The sequence below is a fragment of the Octopus bimaculoides genome, chromosome 4 (assembly GCF_001194135.2).
Source record: "Octopus bimaculoides isolate UCB-OBI-ISO-001 chromosome 4, ASM119413v2, whole genome shotgun sequence".
Classification (NCBI taxonomy): domain Eukaryota; kingdom Metazoa; phylum Mollusca; class Cephalopoda; order Octopoda; family Octopodidae; genus Octopus; species Octopus bimaculoides.
The window spans coordinates 103,916,899-103,938,008 of NC_068984.1; the positions used below are offsets into that span (position 1 = coordinate 103,916,899).

At 33.3% G+C, this 21,110-nt stretch overlaps 2 protein-coding genes and 1 non-coding gene across 4 annotated transcripts in view; 1 reads left to right on the top strand and 2 right to left on the bottom strand.

Moving 5' to 3' along the window:
* The window catches only part of LOC106868192 (uncharacterized), a 35,456-nt gene extending 28,290 nt beyond the window's left edge, over positions 1–7,166 (top strand). The window contains exons 3-4 of the mRNA XM_052967332.1: positions 2,593–2,699; positions 4,923–7,166. Of these exons, the coding sequence (XP_052823292.1) occupies positions 2,593–2,699; positions 4,923–5,861 (1,046 nt within the window). The 3' untranslated portion in view covers positions 5,862–7,166. The remainder of the gene's footprint in view (positions 1–2,592; positions 2,700–4,922) is intronic.
* Positions 3,316–3,456, bottom strand: LOC128247701 (U4 spliceosomal RNA). The gene has a single exon (XR_008264070.1). It is a non-coding gene; the product is annotated as a U4 spliceosomal RNA (small nuclear RNA).
* Positions 7,167–8,116: 950 nt separating the features above from the next.
* The window catches only part of LOC106882624 (uncharacterized), a 14,913-nt gene continuing 1,919 nt past the window's right edge, over positions 8,117–21,110 (bottom strand). The window contains exons 2-6 of one of the 2 annotated variants that reach the window (XM_052967335.1): positions 17,764–17,944; positions 16,752–16,961; positions 14,798–15,012; positions 12,328–12,412; positions 8,117–8,234 (exon numbers count right to left, since the gene is read on the bottom strand). In XM_052967335.1, coding sequence (XP_052823295.1) covers positions 8,209–8,234; positions 12,328–12,412; positions 14,798–15,012; positions 16,752–16,961; positions 17,764–17,944 — 717 coding nt within the window. In that variant the 3' untranslated portion in view covers positions 8,117–8,208. Of the gene's footprint in view, positions 8,235–10,559; positions 12,413–14,797; positions 15,013–16,751; positions 16,962–17,763; positions 17,945–21,110 lie in introns of those variants that run through there. The other variant, XM_014933364.2, reaches the window with a different exon arrangement.

The window sequence follows — 21,110 nt, forward strand, 5'->3', positions numbered from 1 at the left end:
TATATATATATTTATATATATGTATGTATGTGTATATGTACATGCATGTATGTGGTGTATGTATTTATGTATATGTATGCATATGTATGTTCATATATATATATGTATGTATATGTATCTATGTATGTATATATATTTATATGCATGTGTATATATTTATATATATGTATGTGTATATATATATGTGTATGTATGTATATGTATATATATCTATATATATGTATATGTATGCATATATATGTGTGTATGTATATATTTGCATATATCTATATATGTATGTATACATATGTATATATAATATATATATATATATACGTATGTATATATACATATGTATCTATATGTATACATAAATATATATATATGTATGTATAAATTTGTAAATTTACAATAACTTTCTCATTCGTTTTTGTTCCTTTTCTGTTTTGATTGTCTCCCCTACCCCAGGCTAATTTTTGAGTAAGAGAACTCTTTTGAATACACCTGCCGGTCCTCTCTGAGATCGTTGCTTTTCTTTTCTTAGTTGTTTTTTGGTTTTTTTCACTGCTTGTATGTACATTTTTACTTAAATTTCATATCTTTTTCGAACATAGTCTTGCTTGTCAGCTTTAAGCCTCTTGTAATATATATATTTTTTTCGTTTTTCAATATTATGTATGCGTAAAACTCTCTATGTCTGTTTTCTGCTAGTGAACCTGTTGCGTTATATTCTACTATACACACATGGCCTTGTTTACCTTATACTTCGTCTCGACCTGTTACTATTTCTTTTAACATATCCTGTTAGATTTTTATTTTTATGTTATAGTTTACTGCACATACAGACTTGCATACACATTGATATTTCTTTTTCTTCTCTCTCACTATTATTATTATTTCTTCCTTTTACAACTTGTTTGTAAATATCCGATTTTTCCCTATTACCCCATATGTATTCTCCCTTATTGTATCTTATTAAACCCTTTTGATGTTCACATTGATGCGAATGACAATGCATAAATTTAATTATAATTACTATTATTATAATTTTTTTCTTACATATTTGTATTGTCTTTCGAAACGTGCGTATGTAGTTAATCTAATTTTGTATTAAATCTAATTTTCATTCAACATCTTTTTTTCCTCCAATTTTTTATAGTTGTTTATGGTACTTATAACGAAATTTTTCAACTATTATTTTCATATTCCTATTACTTGCTCTGGCTGATTATTTTATGAATATGATGAATCTTTATTGGAAATGATTTTTTCTCTTATATATGTATGTATATACGTATGTATGTATATGTATGCATATGCATGTATATATGTACGTATATATGTATGTATATATGTGTGTATGTATGTGAATGTGTGTATAATAAATATGTGTATATATATAAATTGAGGTGTGTCTATTTTTTTAAAAGTACTTTTGAGATTTCTGTATGCGGTAGATGTACAGTTTATATTCCATCTATGTATACATGTACATGTATAAACATAAAGAAGCAGATATATATATAATTTCTGCAACATTTACAAAAATAGATTATTTCAAATTGTCCAGCAGTTTGACTTTTTATTGAAATTGTAATTTAATTTATTTGTAAATTTTCTTGAATATAGACTGTGTTTTGTATTATATATTTGGTTTTAAAATTCCTCTCCGAAACTTATAGATTTTGCTGAAATTAGGGATATAGGTGTGGCTTCATTAAGTTTTTCAATGTTTGAAATCGTATTCATTTAAAAAAATACTTGGATTTTAGACATTTACAGTCTTGGAAAAAGGTAAAAATCCACTACTGACTAAAAGGAAAATGATATAAATTATCCTTGTTAATTTAGGTTTGTCTCTTAAGAATATGTGGTCTAACACAAACAAACACATACATGAAGAAACTATTCAACATTACACACATACATAAACAAGAATATGCAACTGAAGGCAAACACTCATCTTTTATCTTTTACTTGTTTCAGTCATTAGATTGCGGTCATGTTGGGGCACCGCCTTCACAAATTCTAGTTGAACTTATTGACCCCAGTACTGATTATCTTTTTGCAAAGCCTAGTACTTATGCTGTTGGTCTCTTTTATTGAACCTTTAAGTTACAGGGATGTAAACACACCAACACCAGTTGTCAAGTGGTGGTGGGGGACAAACATATGCAAAGACACACACGCACAATAGGCTTCTTTCAGTTTCCATCTACCAAATGCACTTACAAAGCTTTGGTCAGCCCTAGACTATTGTAGAAGACACTTGCCCATAGTGTCACGCAATGGGACTGAACCCAGAACCATGTAGTTGGGAAGCAAACTTCTTACCACACAGCAATGCCTGTTCCTATGAGTATATAACATTTTTTTATATGTTGTGAAACTTTTGGAAAGAGATTAATTTTCAGTCGTAATTGTTTTTGAGAGAAGAGATAACATTTATTAGTGAAAATAATGGGAAGTTGGAGCATTGCATCTATTGATATGAAAGGGAAAAAAAGTTGCTTGTGATGGTAGATGTATAGGATTGAAGGTCTAAATATTTGGCATGGTTTAGAAAATGAAGCTTGGTAGATTGGTATAATTTTTACAATTTCTCTTTTTCAGTCTATGGGGAAAGCAAGATGAATTCAAGACCAGTAAACCAGAATGATTCTTATACTGAATTAAATGTGGAAAATATTCAAAAGTTAAAAGTTGCCTACAAAGAAAAGGTAAATCCCATTTTTGTTTTACTACTGGAACTGTTTGTAATTTTCTTTTTTCTTTTTTAAATATCAGATATATGTCATAAATGTGTTAGATCAAACTCACATAAATGTGTGAGTTTTAAACTTATTTATATCGAATAGGCAAATAATCTAGATTGTTCTCCAGTTTTGAGGTGTAAGTTGATTAATGAAAAGACAGCTTAGTGATTGATATATTTTCAATAATGGTTTAATTGATAATTTCTTCCTATGGTAAGTGACACTTATGTGAAGTCCTCCATTTGGTTTAGCTTTCCAGAAATCAGTGATGATTATTGTATAGCAGTATAGATTGAAAATTTTGTACTTTATAATTATTTAAATTAATTTTAATAAAAATTAAAATATGGGTAATTGATAGATTGGGTTGTGGGCAAAAGTATTTTGTATCTTACTACCTGTAGTTGGTCTGTAACTCAGAGTAAGAGACAGTTGATAATTCTTGGCAATAACTTCTGTTAATCCCTTCCCTGTCAGATCTTCTATTTCATAGCTAATTGCTAACAAGCCATACAAATGCCCCTTGCTTAACACTTTCGAATGAAAAGTTGCCCCAGGTGGCGTTCTCCATTAAATAGGTCTTTAAAGGGACCATAAATACATAGGTACATACTCTCAGGCAGATAATGAGGTAGATGTCAGCTTTAGATAGCTTTCAACTAGCAATAACCATGCCTCGGACAACCCTCACTGGCCATGGCACTGCTTCTTCGACATATATTTAGGATAATTGAAAGGAAATACAAACAAATATTAACAAAATAAATAAAATAATCTATTAAAATGTTTACGAAAAAAACAACCACCCACCTTTAAAATCATATCTCCAATCACAGTAATTTGGAGAAATATTTTTTTTTTTTTTTTTTAGAGTAGTAGCTAGAATATCACTAAGTAACACCTGGTGACTGCAAACAGACAGGTGGGAGATGTTCATTAGTGGTGGATAGTATTTAGGGTAAAGCAAGGTTGAGTGTTTACAGAATGAAAATTTTACCGCAATCATGTTGATTGATGACTGAAGAATAGGATAGTTCCATCTATGTATGTGCTTGGAACCAGGATGCATTTCTTCAAATAAAGAAAATATAAAGAATTTATTGAATAAAGAAATACTTTTGCATTCCTATACAATTAACAAATTGTTAATTGGCCTGTATGTGGAAAGGTCTTCTTTATAGTAATGTCTCTTTATTTGAATTATAGTTGTATAATGTCTAGGAGGATATAATATAAATTATGTTCATATTTGATTTTAAACCCATCAGCTTTTCTGAAAAGTCAGTATAGAATTTGCAAAAAGTCTGGCAGTTAGACAACCATTTAGCGTTTAAACTGGCCAGATCTGGCCTCTCACACCTACTCTACATTGTCCTTCTAAAAATAAGCAATCACATCTTCAAATTTTTAAAAATCAGTAAGATTTATATCTTTAGGGCAGTGGTTCTCAACCATTTTTTGCCTTTGGATCCCTTTGATTCTTATTTTACTCTACAGGACCTCCATAGGAATTATTAGGAATTGTATAAAAAATTAAAACATTTTGTATATTGCAGAAGTATAAGCAATTTATTGTGCATAAATTTTAACAAAGCAAAATCTTATGTGGACCTCCAAAGGCCAGATTGCTTTAGAGGAAAAAGAATTTTACTAGATGTATTCAATGCAAAATTTCATATACTACTATAGCTAAATAAATAAACTGAACCAGAACAGATTACTTGTTGTAGGTATTGTATGCAAACACTAGTATTGATATGGTTTAGGCTGCAACAGGAGTGTCTTCCTTGGGAATAAAACAGATCACAAGGCAAAATTGCATGTACTCAATTACCTTTTGACTAATTGTTCAATAGCAAACCTGTTAACCTTTAGTCACTGACATTAAACAACTAGTTTATTTCAGTTAAGCTCACTTGTTGATCAGAATAAAAACTGACAAGGAAGCTATTATTTTTGAATATATCTCATGTTTTAGTATCAAACTGTTTTCTTGTTTGTTTTTTTCCTGAGCTATTTACCCCTTTTATCTGATATTTAGAACATGAAGGAATCACATAACTTCAAATTATTAGTAATACCTTTAATAGTTGTGAACATCGTATAAAAACCAATGTTTTATTGATGATGCATAAAATACTTTCAAAATAATTGCACTTTTAACTTTTTTTTCTGTCTACATTTTAGATTGACAAGCTAAATAGCTTTGATAACGAAGCTTATGCAGAGTTGGCTCAGCATTTATCTGATCTAGATTGGTACGCTTACAAAAATGAAAATTCTTCCATCATAGACAACCTTTTCACTGGTCAGTTACTAGAAGCATATAATTGTAGCCGGAAAGGACATCTATCAATTCAGCCACAGACATTCGCTGTTTTACCAATCCCACTTGGAGAATCATTATCAGAATCTAATATATATCTTGAAGATTGCTTCACCATCTTTAGTAGTGTAGAACAACTTCCTGGTCAAGTGTGTTCTCGGTGTACTAAAGTTAATCCTGTTGACCATTCAGCTCCTTCTGTAATGTCTCCTCTATCATACATCCCTCCTTGTGTAAACATCCAGACACTTCCTGCATTTCACATGGCTCCATATATGTCTCCCATTGTCAGCAACAAAACAGACGACACCTTGACACCTCATAGTATTCGGACTTCAACTCCACGTTTCTATGCAGGGGCATGTGATGGAATGATACGAGAAAAACAGACCATCGATCGACGTTGTCTTCTTCACCAACTTCCAGAATGCCTTATTATTCAGCTATTGCGCTTCACATTTGACTCAAAGACTAAAAATGCTAAAAAGATAACAACCCCTGTTAATATTACTCTTTTGGGTTTGGACTTGAAAGACATAGTGTTCAACTTAAAATCAACTAGTAAGAGTAGCTGCAATACACTAGATCCTACTTACAAATACAATTTGTATGCTATGTGTGTTCATTTAAGCTCTTGTGGCACTAGCAGTGGTCACTACATTTGCTATTGTCTGGACAGTAATGGAAAGTGGTATAAATTTGATGATGACAATGTAACTGAAGTCGATATGCAGTATGAGTTGTCAACTCGGACACTTAATGAGAATGCATATCTATTATTTTATAAGAAAGCCAGCTGAATGAAAGATTTTGCAAGGTTTTATTTGCTTTTATCTTGGTTTATTGTTCCTTGAAATGAGTGTACAGTTGATTTTATGAAGTGTTCCCATTTCAAATCTGAAAAGAGAAATCTGTGTCTCCTTATTTCATTCTATTTTTGTGCAGTTGTGTTTTTCATACCATGATATCTGAACATTTTAAAATTTTTTTATTAGCTCCATAATTTTCAAATATCTTGATATTTTGATGCAAAGAAGGAAGAAAGGAAAAAAAAAAGAGAGTAAAGGTAAAACTATAAAAGTAGTTAAGCTTTCTATTTCTAAAATAAAACAAGGGAATACTATTGCCTCCTATTATTTACAAATATTAACTGGATTGTTTAAAAAAGATTCTGGGTATTATTTATCTTTCAGAAATATTGGGGAAATTAACAGGATTTCAGTGATTTCTTGGTAATTATAGAGGAATATATAAAGCCTTAATTCATACTATAAAATGTGTATGTGCTTTTCCTGTTCTGAGGAAGATTAAAGATTACAGAAATCTAATGGGTGTTTGAATAGGAAAATGTGGAGATAGGCTGTTTAGCAAAGAAATAGGGAACTGTCCAGTTTTTAATCTAAGTTTTTTGCGAATTTTAATCAAGAATAAAGTTTTAGAGTGTAAGGGTTTAGGAACAAGATCCTGTTTATCATGTTTTATTGATGTTTAAATCATATCAAGGTATAAAAATTGCCCACAAAGATATATTTCCATGGTCATTTCAATTTTAGTTTAAATAACTAAACAAAGAGTATTGGTTACCTTTCGTATTGAAAAGAGATATTTTTTTTTTAGTTTTAAAAACAATAGTATTTTTAACTGTTATGCTAATAACAAACTGATATAAATGTAATTATTTTGGAGAAAATAATTAGATGTAAAATTTCATATAGAAACTCTTCTAATTTTCATGAAACTATTTGGTTATTATTATTATAGAAAAGTTGTGTGAATTTAGAATTATCTTTTAAAGTGAAACAGAGCCATACATAGACATGAAGTTAGAGAAAAGTCAAGAATCTTCTGAAGAAAATGTATTCAAAAGGAGCAGCTTTTCACATGGTCAGCTCTATTTGGCCAATGAAATGCAGTGGACAATAATTTCTTAAATTGGAACTAAATTACAAATTTCAAGGGGAACAATATAATCATTCCTGCTATTAATTTATTGACCTGAGAAGGATGCAATTTTTGTTGTAAAATACAACAATTCCACAGTACAAGAAACAAAATAAAAATGTTTTAAGCCATTTAGACTGTCAGTTGACCATTTTACCATCTTGCTCAGGGTTTGTTGTTTTTACTTCTTTTAACTTTCATTTGATGCATCATTATCATTATCATCATGTTGAAAATGAATTTTACTTTCCATCATTGAGGAAAAAGTGATTTATTCATCCATGCTGACATTTAACTGATTCTGCAGTTGTGGATACCTGTGGCTGTCCTTCATAACCTGTTATACATATTTAAGAAAAGCAGGAGCTAAACTATGAGGTATTAAAATTGGCTGCACTTTGATTATGAAATCAAGTCTCTTACTTCTGTGCACAATACATTACGTAATTTTATCCAACAGTTGGGGATAGGTACCAGGTAATATGGGATGTTAATCTCTGTAGGGAGTGCTGTTTCTATCTACATACCTTAGAACAAGGAATGAAATAAAGTATTGGAATATTAAAACTATTCCTTTTCACTTTCCACTGTAGTGATACATAGACTGACTCCTGCATATAGAGTACTTTTTTAATGTTAAAACTTTGACATTAATTTATTGAGGTGGTTTTGATATAACTGCAATTTGTCACTAATTGACTTTGCTCAACAAATTCATTTCAGTTGGCCTCAATTTATGCAAATGCAATGATGACATTGTTAAATTATTATTATTGTCAGTGGTGGATGGTAAGAACAAATCATTTGTGTTGCTCTAATAGACTTCAAAATATTTTTGTGGTGAGAATGACAGAAACTGTATTACCAGGATTGTGATATTTAGTTACATTCTATCAAACTTTTGGGTTCATAAATTTGCCTGATACAATTACCTTCAGTGGTTGATTTCGCTGACTATACTCTTTCTCTACAAATTTGTGGCCTTATGTAACAATGCATGAATTCCAAATCATTTGTATTACCTAGATGTAGTTGACACAGTTGGTAATATAAACAACTAGCAATTTCTCATTTATCTATTCAAGTGACACAATTTATCATCTACTTCATCACCATCCACTTTTCTATACTTTAGTTCAGACAGCATTTGTTGAGGAAGATTTCCAGTGACTGGATGCCCTTCTTGTTGCCAACCTTCACCCATCTTCAAGTAAAGTAATATTTCCTCTGATCTGTCAAACAATGAAAAGCCTGGACATTACTACATTGAATTAGAAGCAAATGATAATGTTTGATTGAACAAGATGGGGGTGGGTATAAAGATTCTGTAACATATCAAGAAGTTCAAATATGATTTTACAGTTAACTGCAAAGAACACATATAGTTTACAGTCAGCGAACATGAAAGAAAGGGGAAACACTTACTTGCACATGTATATCTATGTATTTGTGTGCATATATGTATATATATAAAAACACATAAGTTTCTTCAGTTTCTGTCTATCATTTTCACTCACAATATATTGGTTGACCTATGGCTAAAGTAAAAACACCAACCAACGATGTTCATGCAGTAGGATTGATCCCTAACCAGGTGGTTCCAAAGCAAGCTTCTTAACTATGCAACCATGTCTGCACCATATATAAAACTGAAAATTGTTGTTTAGATTTTCTTCACTGCATTCCAAATATTAAAATTGATCCTTATTTTAGCTTTAAGATGAAATTCCCTTGCAGGAACTCAAATCGCCTAATTTCAGCAATGGGTAACTGCATTTATTTTCTATAATATGGCCATTCTCCAACAATTATAGAAGACAGTGGTACAATAAACTCTTTACTTTTTAAATGCAATTTTTGTGTTTTGGATTAGTAGAGTCATTTAAACCTTGAGGTTGTTCCGATTCTTTATGCTTAGAGTTCAAATCCTATCATTGTCAACTTTACCATTCATCTTTTCAGCAGTCGATGAAATAAAATATCCGTCAAGTTCTGAGGTCGATTTTATCAACTAAATCTTTCTGCCAAATATTAGAGCACATTAGAAAAATTTTTTTTAAATTACGTGCTTGAAAGAATTATCTCCTTCGATACTATTTAGATTCCCATGTAAAGTTTGTTCACAAATCAGTTGGAGCATATTGATGCTCCCCTCTCGTGGAGAAAGTTTAACATGATTACTAATAAGCGCTGCAACCAAAACAGTAAATTTGTGCACTGAGTGCATCCATTTACACATGCACATATATATATGTGATCATGTATGTATTTACAGTTGTGTTTCTCTGAAAATGACATCACAGCTGAGCCACAAGCAGTGACGTGATTTTCTGTCAACAAGTCTGCTGACTTTGCACTTCAAAAACATGTAAAATAGGAAATCCCTTACCTGAAAAACAAAGTTTGAGTTAGCAACATGAAGGCTGTCTGGCTGCAAAACAGAGCTTCAATAATACGGCCATTTAACCATGTTAGCATAAAAACAAATGAATATACTCGGATGGCTTACATTAGTGAGAATGTCTTGCTCTTATTTCGTTTCCGACATGATTTAATCAATATCCACTGGTTGATTTCATAGAACTCTTTCTATAGTCTTCTCATATAAATTTCACATTATCTGTCTTGAGAACAACCATTTTAATAAGCACAAGCATGGCTTTGTGGTAAGAAATTTGCTTCCCAGCCACATGTTTTTCAGGTTCAGTCCCACCGTGTGACACTTTGGGCAAGTGTCTTGTATTATGGCCCTGGGCCACTTGTGAGTGGATTTCGCAGATGGGAACTGAAAGCACTCATAGAATGATTTGAACTCACCAACATAGCTTCTTGCTATAGTAAGTTATACCAATTCTCTATGGTACACAATTGGATGGAGTCAGAGTTTTATGTGCCTTACTTATGGACAGCACTGGTAAACCTTGAATATTTTGTTTCTTATTGTAGCTTACTTGAAGAGGTGATGGGTTACTACTGTGTAGTTATTGCTCAGTTTTATAGTTGCAAGTGGTCTTAGGGTATTGTTGAGTTATTCAAGCCTGTTAAGCTTTGAGTATTGAAAATTAAAAGTGGATTTAAAGTCAGGAATACTCTATTTTCCAGTAGCTTTTGGTAATACATTCCAAATTTCACAAATTTTTCCAGTGTTATTTAAAAAAAAAAAAGCTTGGGTCTCCTATAAAGCTTCTTTTTTTTTTTTTTTTTGGGCCCTTTTTGCATCTGCCACTTGTAATTTTTGCTTTCATGAAGCATCTGTCATCTTGGCCATATTTCTTTGTCAAAATATTCTTATTTCAGTATATTTTCTGACATGAGGATATTCATATATACCTTGACTAAGGATAAGCTCATTTTTCCATGGTGGTAGGGTATAGTCAATTTATTTGATCCTGGTGGGATAAAGGGGAAAGTTAGCATTTTGAACTAAAAATGTAAAAGGAAAGAAAAATTAATGTACTAAGTGGCATTTTGTCCAATTCACCAAGGAAACCTCAATCACCACCAATAAATTTCTTTGGATTAAGTGTAAGTTCAATCTTTGTCTCTGAAGGAAAATATAATTGTTAATATTTTTTATTTAATAAATATGCCATTGACAGCAAACTGTATTACAATGTTTCAACTATACACTGTTAACATGATTAAATTTTATTTTTTTCTTCATCTATGCTTAAAAAAAATTCATACTTTCTATAAGGGTTTTACTTTTTTTAAATTCAAATAAAATATAAAATCAATATATACACACATAAACATGGAGCTGACTAAAATCCCCACACCCTTCATGTATGAATATTCTTGTTATTTTTCGATTTCATGTGAACGTAATACATATACAGGGAGGCAAGTAACTTAATCTTCACAAATTTTATTTTATATTGCAATAGCATAGTTGGTTATGGTTTTCCAACTGAACCTATCATTAGGTCGCTGTGTTTCTGATAGCAAGGAATTGCCTGCAACTCAGTATGGAATAAATACCACCAGATATCTATATTCAGCAGCACTGGTTTGTTTTTCTCACCAAAGTTTTACATTAGCAAATAGATTGTGTGTATCTGTGTTATCATCCATGTTCCATACTGGCATGGGTTAAATGATTTAACAGGATTTGATGGGCCTAAGGGCTGAGTTATGCTCCATTGTATCTGCTTTGGCATGATTTCTATGTCTGGAGGCCTTTCCTAACATTAGCACATACTGGGTGCTTTTTTTTTTTTTTTTTTTTTTTTTTTTTTTGGTGCCATCAATGCTAACGAGGCTGCCATGCAACTTGCAACACTTATGAACCCTATGAACAGCCACTTTATGCTAGGAGATGAGGAGCAAGAGCAGAGCAGGTTTCTTGCTGTAGAGGAGCTACATGGTTATTTGCATTTTAGAAGAGAAAGGTGGAGCTAAGAAGTAAAAGTAGTGGTGATGAGGTTTTAGGGTGTAACCCTTATTTCTACTCCCCTGTGTGTATAGATAAATACATATACACTGAGTTCAAGTGAAAAAGACCTCGTTTTTATTCGTCTATGTGTGTATATTATATTTCAATAGGCTTCCATGAATTCCATGAGCAAGGTATTAGGCAAGCTGAAATTATGGTGGATGTTATTTGCCCAAGAAAGTTACACATTTGGATCAAACAGGGAATCCTGTGGTTTGTAAAGTGAACTTAACCTTACAGCCATGAGGATTTTTTTTTATTACTTTTCAAATGAAATGTGAAAGCAACACACACACATGGGAGTAACTAAGACTCCTTGTTTGGTATCCATAACTGGGATGATATCATTAAGTGGTCTGAAGGATAAAACTCTTCAGCCATGACACGAAAAATAGTTTGCAAAGTACCTGAGAAAATGAAGGTAATTACCGTGTAAAAAACAAGATTTGTAACGATGCAAACTAAAAGAAAAGGCAACGGTGCTTTTATAAATGGAAAAAACCTGTAGAGTATCCGTAACCTTGAATATGCTCTTGTGTTGAAATATAATTTTACACTGTAGAGACAGTGAAATGTTCTTACCGATATTCGACTAAAGAGAAATAATATGAGGGCCAGTACAGTACCTGATGTTAATAAACAAGCAAACAGAGTCAATAAAATAAAAAGTAAAAACATGAAGGAATTGCATTCTGAGCAGTCTATTAGGAGGCAATCTTTCTGATTGCCAATGTTAACGCATACTCCACAGCGGCAAGAACCATGTGGGCCACAATCCTGTGTACAACTGTAGCCAGAGACACCTTGAAAAGCTTCATATGCACTTTTAATTACTCTCTGAAATCGATGCCAAAATATTAGTGTCTTGTATTTCTTTTTATAAAAATTACCATTGCCATGAAGATTGCATGATAAAATCTTGAAACTCTTTGAAACAAGTATTCTATCGGGACGACTTTCATAACCAGGAGTTGGCTGAAAATATACAGAAACAAAATGAATTGACATTATTTTTTGTACTATCAACCTCATCTTTAGAGATTATATTTGGCCTAGAAAAACCTTTAATCTCTTAAAATGAGATTAGTAGAATAAAACATCTCGAACATCATTTAATTACTTTTGAAAAATATAATTCTTTCATGTAATATCTTTTTTTAACATCCACATTTCCATCCTTGCATAGGTCAGATGCCTTTCATGTTGCTAACTCCCACTTGATTCCAGTCAAGATCATATTTTTTTTGCCTGTGATCAAATTTATGGAAGATAAGAGACAAACAATACTGCTTGTATAACTGACACTTGTTTACAATTATTGCCTGATGTAAAGATGAGGGTGGGCCAAAATTAGTGCCACAACTTTGTGTCCCAATTCTGTTCTGTAGTTTCTTGATGCATGCTGTTATTATTTTTATATGTCATTGATTATTCAATGTGTCGAATTTTGTGAGATAATGCTAGCAGAAGCCAGAGATTCCAGATTTTTTGATCAACTAATTTTCTCTGATGTTTCCTGTCACATCAACTGCCATAACTGCTTCTATTATTCAGAAGATGACCCTGAAGTTGTTTGGGAAAAGCACATCAATTCACCTTCTCTTGTCATTTAGGTGGCAATATTGTCTTCAAGAATTTGTGCATTCCCTATTCAAAAAGAGACGATGAATGATGATTGTTACCTGCTGCTGTGTGGAAACATCATCTGGCTGTATTTTTTGATACCGTCATTCCAAAGTCTTTGTACAAGATGGAACACCTCCTCATTATGACAAATATATAAGAAACTTCCTTGATCAGCACCTATGAAATCGTTGGATTTTCAAAAACTCAAGTTGGGGCGCTAATTTTGGCCCACCCTGTATGTATGAACATATATATATATACACACACAGCAAGCTTCTTTCAGTTTCTTTCTACCAAATCCATTCACAAGGCTTACTCAAACTGATACTATAATAGAAGACACCTGCCATGGTGCAGCACAGTATAACTGAAGTTGAAACCACATATTTCAAAGTAAATTTCTCAACCACACTCATACCTGCAAATTGGTGGCGTGTAAAAAGCACCATTCAAGCATGGTCAATGCCAGTACCGCCTGACTTGCCCTCATGCTGGTGGCATGTAAAAAGCACCCACTACACTCTTGGAGTGGTTGGCGTTAAGAAGGGCATCCAGCTGTAGAAACCATGCCAGATCAGATTGGAGCCTGGTACAGCCTTCTAGCTTGCCAGTCTTCAGTCAAACCATTCAACCCATGCCAGCATGGAAAGTGGACGTTAAATAATGATGATGATGATAACACATGGTTGCTCAACCTACTCAACCAAATATCGCAGATTGCTATCTGAAGGTTATATTGAACATTATAGTTATATTGATTCATATAGTTATATTGAAAAGATAATTACATACTACCCGATATACAAACAGAATTGCCACAAATGTAATACGTTTCATCTTAGTTTTTTTGTTCAATTATGACTGATCTGAGACTATAACAACTAAGGTAAACAATGGACAGATTTTGCAGTCTCTGTACTTGCTAGAAACAACAGTCTACTGTTTTCAGTTGGAAAATGTAGTTCTACATGTACAAAAAGAAAATATACAGGTGGACAAATGTAAGCATGAAGCATAGCTGTGTGATTAAAAAGTTTGTTTCCCAACCATGTAGCTTTCTGGGCAGGTGCCTTCTGCTATAGCACAAGGCCAACCAAAGTCTTGAGTAGATTTGATAGACAAAACCAAAATAAGCCTGTCATATATATATATATATACATACACACACATCTGTGTGCATGTGTCTCCTTGCCTTGACATTGCATGATAGCTATAAATATGTTGCCATCAAATAAGCAGTATCATTTGTGTCCAATCTGCCATGGAAACACGTTCAGCCATGAGGAAAATATTACTTTGCTTGGAAACAGGCAGTGGTTGGTAACAAGAAGGGCATCCAAATGTAGAAAATCTTCTGTAAGGAATTCTGTTCAACCCATGGAAAAATGAATGTTAAATCAATGATGATTTATAAACAGATAGCAGCTGTTACACCTTCCCAAAGTAATTCATATTTACAAACCCACCATAACTTGACACAAGGATTAAGGATGTAGAGAGATGGAAAGAAAATTTACTTTGATATACAAGTGGAAGACATGTTAAGGTGAGTTTTTCAAAATTAAAACCTGTAAAATCAACAATTTAATAACCAGAATATTTAATATTGTAGCAGCATTTTTTTTTCTCTCAGTCATCACATTATCACTTTACATCAATGTTTCTTTCTTATATTTGAATACAAAATAGAGACTACAACAGTATTATTTCTACACAGATGAAATTGTTTCTTACCATATTACTAAAAGTAAATCCTGACAATTTATCTGCTGCATGAACACTCCAAACATCAGCAAGGATAGTATTTGGTCCTTTGGCATCAGCTCTAACCATATCAAAACAGGAATTTTCTGGCCGAATTTCTGTATCTGTAAACACTTCCAATGGCCATTCAAAGTCTTGATAGGTGTTAAAGTCACCAAGAAGTACTACATTTTCAAGTTCTTTTTCTGTTGGTATACAAAACACGATAAATATAAATTACAGAGTATTAAATTGATAGACAGGCAAAATTCCATTCTTGCAATCTACACCTATTTCAAAAAATTACTGATATTTTTTTGTTTTTTGTTCTTACTGTGCACACAAGGATAGGGGATACATATGTTGGTTTAACTAACTGCAGTAGAGGACCAAATTTGACAGATGGCAAAGTCAACCTCAATTCTTGAACTCAGAACATCCAAGAGCAAAACTTCTACAAGACATTTAGTTAGAACTCTACCATTTTTGTTACTCCACCTTATTTCAGAACAGAAATCACACATTAGGTATTGTTTAATTATCGAAGCTTCCATATAATGGTTTTTTGTAGATTCAATGAAAGATAAAAATGAGCAAAATTTATTGTTAGGGATCCTAACTAGCTGTGAGAAAGTTGAGTATAATCTTTGAAGTTAACCCTGATGAAATATACTGGAGTCCAGTCCTGGTCAAATAGACTTATGATGAAATGAAGTGCAACCATTAACCCACCATTTTTTTGTCAAGCCATTTTTAAGAGTATGATATAAGGAAGATTTGATTGCTATTTCTAGTAAGTTGTGTGGCCAGTGTTGTCTACTATATCCTCAGGCCAACCAAAGCCTTGTGAGTGGATTTGGTAGACGGAAACTGAAAGAAGCCCATCATATGTATGTTGGTGTGTTTACGTCCCCGAAAACTTGCAGTTCGGCAAGAGATCAATAGAATAAGTACTAGGCTTACAAAAGAATAAATCTTGGGGTCAATTTGTTTGACTAAAGACAGTACTCCAGCATGACCACACTCAAGTGACTGAAACAAGTAAAAGAACATGGAATAGATGTGAAATTAATGATGATAATTAGAAAAAAAAATTCAAATAACAGTATATTTTTATAAAAGCAGGAAATGATACACAATATTGTTTAATTAGACTTTTTACACTGATGTGCTAATTAAGGTTGTTATACAGTAATAGGAGTGGAGGCGCAATGGCCCAGTGGTTAGGGCAGCGGACTCGCGGTTTTGATTCCCAGACCGGGCGTTGTGAGTGTTTATTGAGCGAAAACACCTAAAAGCTCCACGAGGCTCCGGCAGGGTATGGTGGTGAACCCTGCTGTACTCTTTCACCACAACTTTCTCTCACTCTTACTTCTTGTTTCTGTTGTGCCTGTAATTCAAAGGGTCAGCCTTGTCACACTGTGTCACGCTGAATATCCACGAGAACTACGTTAAGGGTACACGTGTCTGTGGAGTGCTCAGCCACTTGCATGTTAATTTCACGAGCAGGCTGTTCCGTTGATCGGATCAACTGGAACCCTCGACGTCGTAAGCGACGGAATGCCAACAACAATAGCAATAGGAACAATTTCATGATTTTGTTAAATTCCAAATCAACCCTGACTGAGACTGGGTAGACATAACATGCATATTCTAGCCAAGATCATCCCATCTTTTTTACCAGATTAATACATATATAAGACTATATAACATCAAAAGTTTTCCAGTTGAGAACACTGAGGTTTTTATTCAGGCATAGTATATCCAGGACTATATAATCCAATGTATTTTTGTCCAACTGATGTAAGCATGGGAATATTAAAATAATGATGATGATTTCTACAGTTAGAAATAATATAAAGTGTCAATTTACATATCAGAAATTATCAACTTAGCTTGTTCAAATAGTTTTGTGAAGAAAATATAAAAAGATTTGCAAACTAACCTGAGATGTAATGCAATATTCTGGCTGCATTGTTACACTGTTGCTGTCTGTCGTATGAAAAATGTACAGTCAGAACATGTATAGCTGAGTCTTCACTATAACCTATCATAGCATGAAGAGCAATCCTTTGATTTGTATCGGGGCCACTCATGTAGGGAATACTGATTGTTGTTGATTTAAGTATTGGAAGCTTGCTAAGAATACCAATGCCTGTCAATAGAAATAAAAATTGAAAGATGTTACATAAATTTTTTTTTTAAGTGCAGAAATAAAGAAATATATGAACCCTTTTGTTATTAGATTTCTGTTGAAATATGCTACCTTTGCTTCACTTAATTTTTAAAATAACTCATCATTTTGCTGGAATTTGGAACATAAATAGCATGAAATTTTGATGCAAGGTTTTCATTTAGATCACTTTAAAACAGGAAATTTGTGTCTTAGAACAAGGGTGGTCTCAGACAGGCTGGTATCAAAAGGGTGAATCTCTTACTAATCTAAATATATATATATTTTTTTTTAAGACAGGGATTATAACAGTAGTAGAATTTAGCAATTAAGAAACAATAATTAAGAATAATTTCAAATACTTAATGAAAATAAATGCCACTGTTTGCCAATACAATTATGTTTTTTGCAAAACTGTTTGTGCTCTATTTTAACTTTCAGAAAGAACACATTTACCCACGATTAATCATAAAAAGAAAAAAGAAAAGAAAAACAAGTGAACTCAAGTTGAAGAGGCCAAACTAACTCACAAGATATTTTAGAAAATAGTCTCAATATTTTAAAATAATTTCTGATCTAAGTAAGATATGAATACAGATAGATATATGGATAAAAATACTCTATCTCTGTGAGCATGTCAGTGTGTGTGTGAGATAGAAATAGAAAGGGAGAGTGTGTGTGTGTGTGTGTGCCTGTGTACAAATATTATAATGACCCAACAAACTTGTACTCATCTTCAAACCCTACAACTATATTGTTATTTTGTCACAAAACTCATAATAACCTTCTCGTTCCCATCCATTCCAATAGGTGTGCCTGGGTTTCTGTACATCATTTGCAGGTTGAACAACCATCCAATTGAAGTCTGCAAGTTTCTCTTGCAGCTCCAACAACTGACTTCTAACACTGCTAGAATCCATTCGAACTTCCTGGAATGCTATCACATCAGGATTAATAGTTTCTATCTGAAGTAAAAATTTTTTGAAAAAAATGTTTAAGAGAAGGTTTTTGATATACATTTTTACATTATACATTTTATATACATTAATCTGATATGATGAATGCAGCTATTAATACAGTTGTTCTATAACAAATACCATTCCAGATCTTGTAGATTATAATAATGGTCATACAGGAAACAGATAAATGAAACAAACGAGAGCTAATTTTAAAAGACAAAGGGGACAGTTGCAGAAATGATTATGAGAGGGAGATGGTATGTAAAACAATAAAAGCAGTGAAGGATGTAAGTCTTTCAGGATAATCAATGAGGTGCTGAAAATACAAAGTTACATAATTGTCACATACTTAGCTAAGATCAATCAAAATAACATTATCACCTTGATGACTAGCAGCATTAATTATCAACTGCATTTCATATTTATATATTTAAAAATATAAACTTGCAGTAAAACATTATTTACATTTGACGGATATTTGTCCTCATCTTGTTTGTTGTTAACACAACGTTTTGGCTGATATACTCTCCAGCCTTCATCAGGTGTCTTGGGGAAATTTCAAACCTGGGTTTTCATTCCTACGCCATATGCCCATGGGCATATGGCATAGTGGTTAAGAGCGTGGGCTACTAACCCCAAGATTCCAAGTTTGATTCTAGGCAGTGACCTGAATGATAATAATAATAATAATAATAACATTGAAAAATACCTTAGGAATGAGAACCCAGGTTCAAAATTTCCCCAAAACACCTGATGAAGGCTGGAGGGTATATCAGCCGAAATGATGTGTTAACAACAAGATGAGGACAAATATCCATCAAATGTAAATAATGTACATAGTTCCTCATCTCTTAAATATAGAATTGAAATAAAACAGTTGATAATGCTACTGCCAGTTTGGTTGCAACATACTGTGGCTGAATCAGCAAATATTTCCCTCATTTAGTCTCTCACAGAATTCCATCAAATTCTAGAACAAAGATTGAATACTCCTGATGTAGAAGTTCACTCTTTGAACCTCAAATATGCAATTACATTTGACTACAGTCCTGGAAGGTGCAAAACTTAGTGGCTCGTTAATTGGCAGAAACATCATTATTTTCAGCTACATGAGGGTCAGCTGAAAAGTTCATAGCCTGACCAAGATACTCTCATGGAATGTAACCAAATGTGGTATACTTTTCAACAAAGCCCTCCTTGTAACCCATACCTTTCTTCCATCAGTGTTGCAGTGCTTGGATTCCATTGCTGAAGAAGCTTTCATACTGTTGGTCAAAAAAGGCATCAATAGCAGATATTACATCATCATCACTGCGATACTGGTTCCCAGTCAAGTGTTTTTCATGTTGGGGAACAGATGATAGTCAGATGAGACGAAATCAAGAGAATAGGGAGAGTGATCAGCCAGTCATGCACAGCAGCCATTGAAACCAAGGACTTGTGTGCTGGAGTATTGTCCTGATGAAACAAGACCCCTTTTGTCAGTTTTCTAAGATGTTTGTTCTTTATAGCCTTTTATAACTGCCTCAACAAGTTGCAAGTTGGTATAGTACTCTCCATTGATGGTGTGGTCCTTTTGAAGATAGTCAATAAACACAATGCCTTTTGCACCTACAGATGAAATATCATTCGCCTTCTTCAGACCAGATGAGGAGAGATGTTTCCACTGCATAGATTGTCTCTGGCTCAGTAATGAAGCCAACACTCATCCTGAGTTAGGAAACCTTCAAGGAAATCAGCTGGATCTGCCTCAAACAATGTCAGATTTTTCTGTAATGTGATCAGCCTGGTGTGCTTTTTGATCAGGAGTTATAAATGGCACCCACTAAACAGAAACCTTCATTATGCTAAGCTCATTGTGCAGAATATTCTCTGCTCTCTCAGAGGATATGCTAATAGCATTGGCATTTGATTTATAGTCAATCACCTGTCATCCATCACTATGTAGTGAACGTGATCAATGTTTTCTTTGGTGGTGGTGGCAGTTGCAGGACGTCCAGACTTTGGGTCATCTTCAAGACTTTCCCATCCCCTTCTAAATTCAACAACCCACTTTTGCACTGTTAATAAAGCTAGAGCATCATCCCTTAAATGTAGCAACCACGTCAGCATGAATGTTCTTGGGAACGAAACCCTTTTTATGCAGGTATTTGATAACACCATGATGCCAAATTTTATCCATTTTCAACAGAAGTCGCTACTAGTTAGTTTTGAAGTCTTCTTGGAAGTCAGGTGTCAGTTTGCCAGGGAAGAAATATTTCGGTTATTAATAAGAATAGTTGAAATTAATGCATGTAAGATTTCACAACTCTAGCATCACTCCTTCATAATCAGCCGCATTGAGCCTTTCAGCTCACTCTCGTAATTGTTAACATTCAATGATTTAGTAGAATATACCCTCGTCTGTATTTATTATAAATTACACCAAAATGAAATCTCAAAACATCAAGATGTTTGGGGATCTCATTACTAGGTGTCGTTTTAACTCGAAGCAATGCTCAGCAATCTGTTTTTGATTCCTTACAGGCTGTCTTAAGCTAAAAACAATATGAAATATTTCAAAATACGAAATAAGGGATCATTATTCGAAAATGATATTGTCGCAAACAACACGCATAAGAAAATAATTGCATGTTTTATAAGTAAACCTAACAGAAAATAAATCTGGGAGTATGAGCTCTGGGACAAGCAGTCTTAGAGATCTGGTCTAATTAACCCTGTTGACTTAACAAGAAACAAGATGAGTAATGTTTTTGTGTGTGGTGCGTGCGCGCGCGCGAATGACGCAGTGCCCACTCGATCCCCTTTTGAGAATATTTCTGATTCCTTTACATTTTGATTAAAAATAAAACAAATCGACTTAAAACAAACAATATATATATATATACACAAAACAATAAAGAGACTAATACATCTTCAAATTTTTCTTCAAGCGTTAATTATGCTTCCAATTGTTGTAGAGTTAAATCCCCAAAAATATCCATGATCCAGCGAAGCGAATCCGGATTTACCCATCAGATGAATTACAGTGGGGATTGCTCACCCTAAGCGATCCCTACTTGATGTGGTTACGGAACCTGGAATATACCTGAGGGGTCTTACGGTACCCGCATGGATAATTTATCCCTATATTATATATCCCATCGTATTATATATATATATATATATATAT